General features: G+C 46.0%; 1 protein-coding gene across 1 annotated transcript; it reads left to right on the forward strand.

The window, feature by feature from the left end:
- The first annotated feature begins 225 nt into the window (after nt 1–225).
- On the forward strand, nt 226–3,045 carry LOC123076359 (2,3-bisphosphoglycerate-independent phosphoglycerate mutase-like). Its single transcript, XM_044498653.1, has 5 exons — nt 226–336; nt 459–551; nt 1,645–2,069; nt 2,617–2,761; nt 2,827–3,045. The coding sequence occupies exons 1-5, from the start codon at nt 226–228 to the stop codon at nt 3,043–3,045; spliced, it is 993 nt and encodes a 330-aa protein (XP_044354588.1).
- Nucleotides 3,046–3,670: the final 625 nt, after the last annotated feature.

A 3,670-nucleotide genomic window follows, 5' to 3' on the forward strand; every position in this document is an offset into this window, starting at 1 on the left:
GTGATTCACTCCTCCTACTATCCAGGCTTGCAACTAACTAACTCTTGGATGCAGACTCACACGCATACTTGGTGCCATACATACACAACACCAAGCTGACACCTCTAAACACGACTAACAAGCTTTGCAATGTGTACACGTGACCACATTTATAAGTGTGCACATGCCGCAGCTTCATCTACATGCAAGACTCGGAAATAAAACATGATAAGAAACTAAACAACAATGGTTAACACCAACACAGCGTCAGACCTCACCGCGCTGCTACCCAAGACCTCGCTGCGCCGCTGCCCAAGGCCGCACCGCACCAGCTGTCAGTGGTGCATCTTTGTTCTTGTATGCACACAGCACATGTGAACATGTGTTGTGGAAGGCAATTCAACAAGAACAGTGATGTGTATTGTATTTTTCGAGGTTGATCAGTGCTACATCTATTGGATTGTTTAAAAATTGATCAGTGCAACTATGTGGAGGACGACATGGACATCTACTCCGGCAACAGCTACTCCGTCCTACTCACCACCGACCAGGACCCATCGTCCAACTACTGGGTCAACAATCAAAGCTCGCGCCGGCTCTGGCCCTGCTCAACTACCGGCCCAACTGCGGGCTCAAGCTGCTGGCCATCGCACCACCGGTGACCCCAGCGTGGAACGACACCGCGCACAACAAGGCATTCATGAGTCATGACCCAGATCAAAGTTTGCGTCGGCATGCCCCCAATCGCCGGTGACGTCGGACCGCCGCATCGAGCTGCTCAACACGCAGAACAAGCTGGACGGGCACATGAAGTGGTCCATCAACAACGTGTTCATGGTGCTCCCAGCAATGGAAGCCGCGACAGAGCTCGTCCATGGAGGCCATGGCGCGGAGCTCGCCGGAACTGCGAGCAGTACGGGCACGGGGGCGGCATCGCAGGCCCGGCGGCTGAGCGCAGAAGCAGCAGGGGGAGGCGAGAGAGTCGCGAGATTTTTACTCCCAGACGTAGTGGTGGAGTAAAACTAGGGAAGGGATACGGGTCGGTGTATAATTTTTTACTCCCTTATGAAGGATTGGGGATCGGTTAGGTGTGCATTAGAGGAGTAAAACCGATTATTTACTCCTCTAACGCCGGATAGGGGGTTGGTTAGAAATGCCCTTACGACATCAGAACTTGGAGTCCCTATTGGATGTACTCATGAGTACTTGTAGTACCAATGCTATGAATTTATTTCTCATGGTCTCTCCTACTGGAACACGTTTTGCATGCCTTGATTGGTTCCTGTGGGCATGGTGGCTCACAAGCAAGACGACAGATAAAAACTCAACGTAAAAAAACTTGACGTCCGGACATACGATCAGAAACGGCCCTTCTTTTAAATCTCAAGTGTCAACCTTTGTGGTTAATATAAAATTAATGGATATAAAGGGGTGATGAAAGAAGAACAAAGAAATCTTCCTCCCATTATTATTAGGTATAGATAAATCCATGACAAAAGAAGAACCCAGAAATATTCCTCCGTTTATTGTTATATTAGGTATATATTATATAGCTACTCCGTATTTCACAAGATTTATTTTCATACCCCGGTCATGTTATATTTTAGTTGAAAAAATACACAATTTCTTGGTCAAATTGAAGTCATGTTTTTTGATACATTGCAGAATGAGTGGAGTGTGGTCAAGTGTGGGTGGGATGCCTACGTACTTGGAGAAGCACCATACAAATTCCAAAATGCACTTGAAGTTGTGAAGACTCTAAGAGCAGAGCCTAAGGCCAATGATCAGTATTTTCCCCCCTTTGTGATAGTTGATGAGAGTGACAAATCGGTTGGTCCTATAGTAGACGGTGATGCAGTTGTGACTTTCAATTTCAGAGTTGATCGCATGGTTATGCTTGAGAAAGCACTTGAGTTTCCTGATTTTGATAAATTTGACCATGTTCGTGTACCAAAAATTAAGTACGCTGGGATGTTTCAATATGATGGTGAGTTGAAGCTTCCAAGCAAGTACCTTGTTTCCCCACCTTTCATTGAGAGGACATCTAGAGAATACTTGGTGAACAATGGTGTCCGCACCTTCGCTTGCAGGCAAGTACCTAGTTTTCCATTCTATTTGTTCCAATGCTAAGGCACTTGGTTCTTCATGTTCATCTCTATACTATAATTCCTGGTCATTAGTTAGTCATGACTCGGTGCTTGATCACATGCAACATTACTTAAGTCAGGTTACCATACTCCCATTGAAAACAAATGTGGGTCAAGTACTGGGTAAAATGTGAATACACGGGTCAGATGAAGCTTTACACTTGTTGCTAATCATCTCTCAATCACCAAAATAGAGAAGTGATTTCTTTGGTTTATAGTACTTTCCGGAACCTATTAGTATAGTTGTCCGGGGGCAAAGCTTAACTACAATGGCAGTAATTGAAATTATCTACAATTGAGTATTTTTCTGAAAGGTCATTGAGCTTTTATTGACCTGATGATGCCCCTATTCTGGTAATTGTGAGGGAATTATTATGTTTGCAAACTGTTATTTCAGTTGTTTTGAGTTCTAAAGTTCGTTCCGTGCTTAGACATTGATCCTATGTTTTTACACATTTGTATTTATGATTTTTTTATTTATTCATCACATTCAAACAGTTAAGTTTGGCCGTGTCACATTTTTCTGGAATGGAAACCGTTCGGGATACTTTGACGAGACCAAGGAAGAGTACATAGAAATTGGTATCACATTCAATGAGCAGCCCAAAATGAAAGCATTTGAAAATGCGGAGAGAGTCCGGTGCCGACAAGATAGAGTGCTAGGCAGGTGGCTATCCACTCTGCCATGCCCGTGGCGCAGCGGGCCACGCTCGGGCTGATCCAGGAGCTTGGTGCACTAGGCCCCAAGGACAAGATGATGACAAAGGCTGCAGCGGCCCTCATCAAGCGCTTCGATGAGCCGTTGACAGAGAGCGACCTTCAGGCCATCGCAAAGCTCACCAACCTGGACGTTGCTGCTCTTCGGATCGCTGCTGCCACGGTCGGCCGAGATGCCAGGACCGTGGAGGTCAATGTGTGATCATGTTAGTTACATCTTTAGATAGGCTTCGCAAACAATTAGACCTAGGCTGGTTTGAGTAGGTTTATCTATGTATTGTGATGGAACTGCGGCTAGGCTAGATAGATGACAACATGATCTTGGGACTACTGGTGGATGTCGTCGCCCCCTGTTAGCATGGATGTATAGTATTCTTTTGTTAGTAGAAATTTCAATTTGCGGAGTGATCTCTTGTATCCCCATGAGTAGCCACAACCCACCAATTATGTCTTGGAATGTTAGAGTTCGAACGCGCCCGCAAGGAGATTGGCTGTCAATGAAATAGCTTCATCACATAGGATCGGCCTCCTCTGTTTGCAGGAAATAAAAATTGAGCTATGGTCGCCGGTTATGGTCAGAGATGTAGGTGGCTCAGCCCTGGAAGGATGTGTGGTGTTGCTTGCAAGTGGAACCAGAGGAATGGCCATTTTCTGGGACAACTCCTCTCTGAATGTGCAAACTCATGCAGCCAGGCAGTTTTCAATCATAGGAAAAGTAACTTCGCTGCTCTCCTCACACTGGTACTGGCTAACCAATGTGTATGGGCCATCGGAGGATGGTCAGAAGGAGGATTTCCTCCGTGAGCTGGCCAGCGCTGCCCCCCCCC

The sequence above is a fragment of the Triticum aestivum genome, chromosome 3D (assembly GCF_018294505.1).
Source record: "Triticum aestivum cultivar Chinese Spring chromosome 3D, IWGSC CS RefSeq v2.1, whole genome shotgun sequence".
NCBI classification, from domain to species: domain Eukaryota; kingdom Viridiplantae; phylum Streptophyta; class Magnoliopsida; order Poales; family Poaceae; genus Triticum; species Triticum aestivum.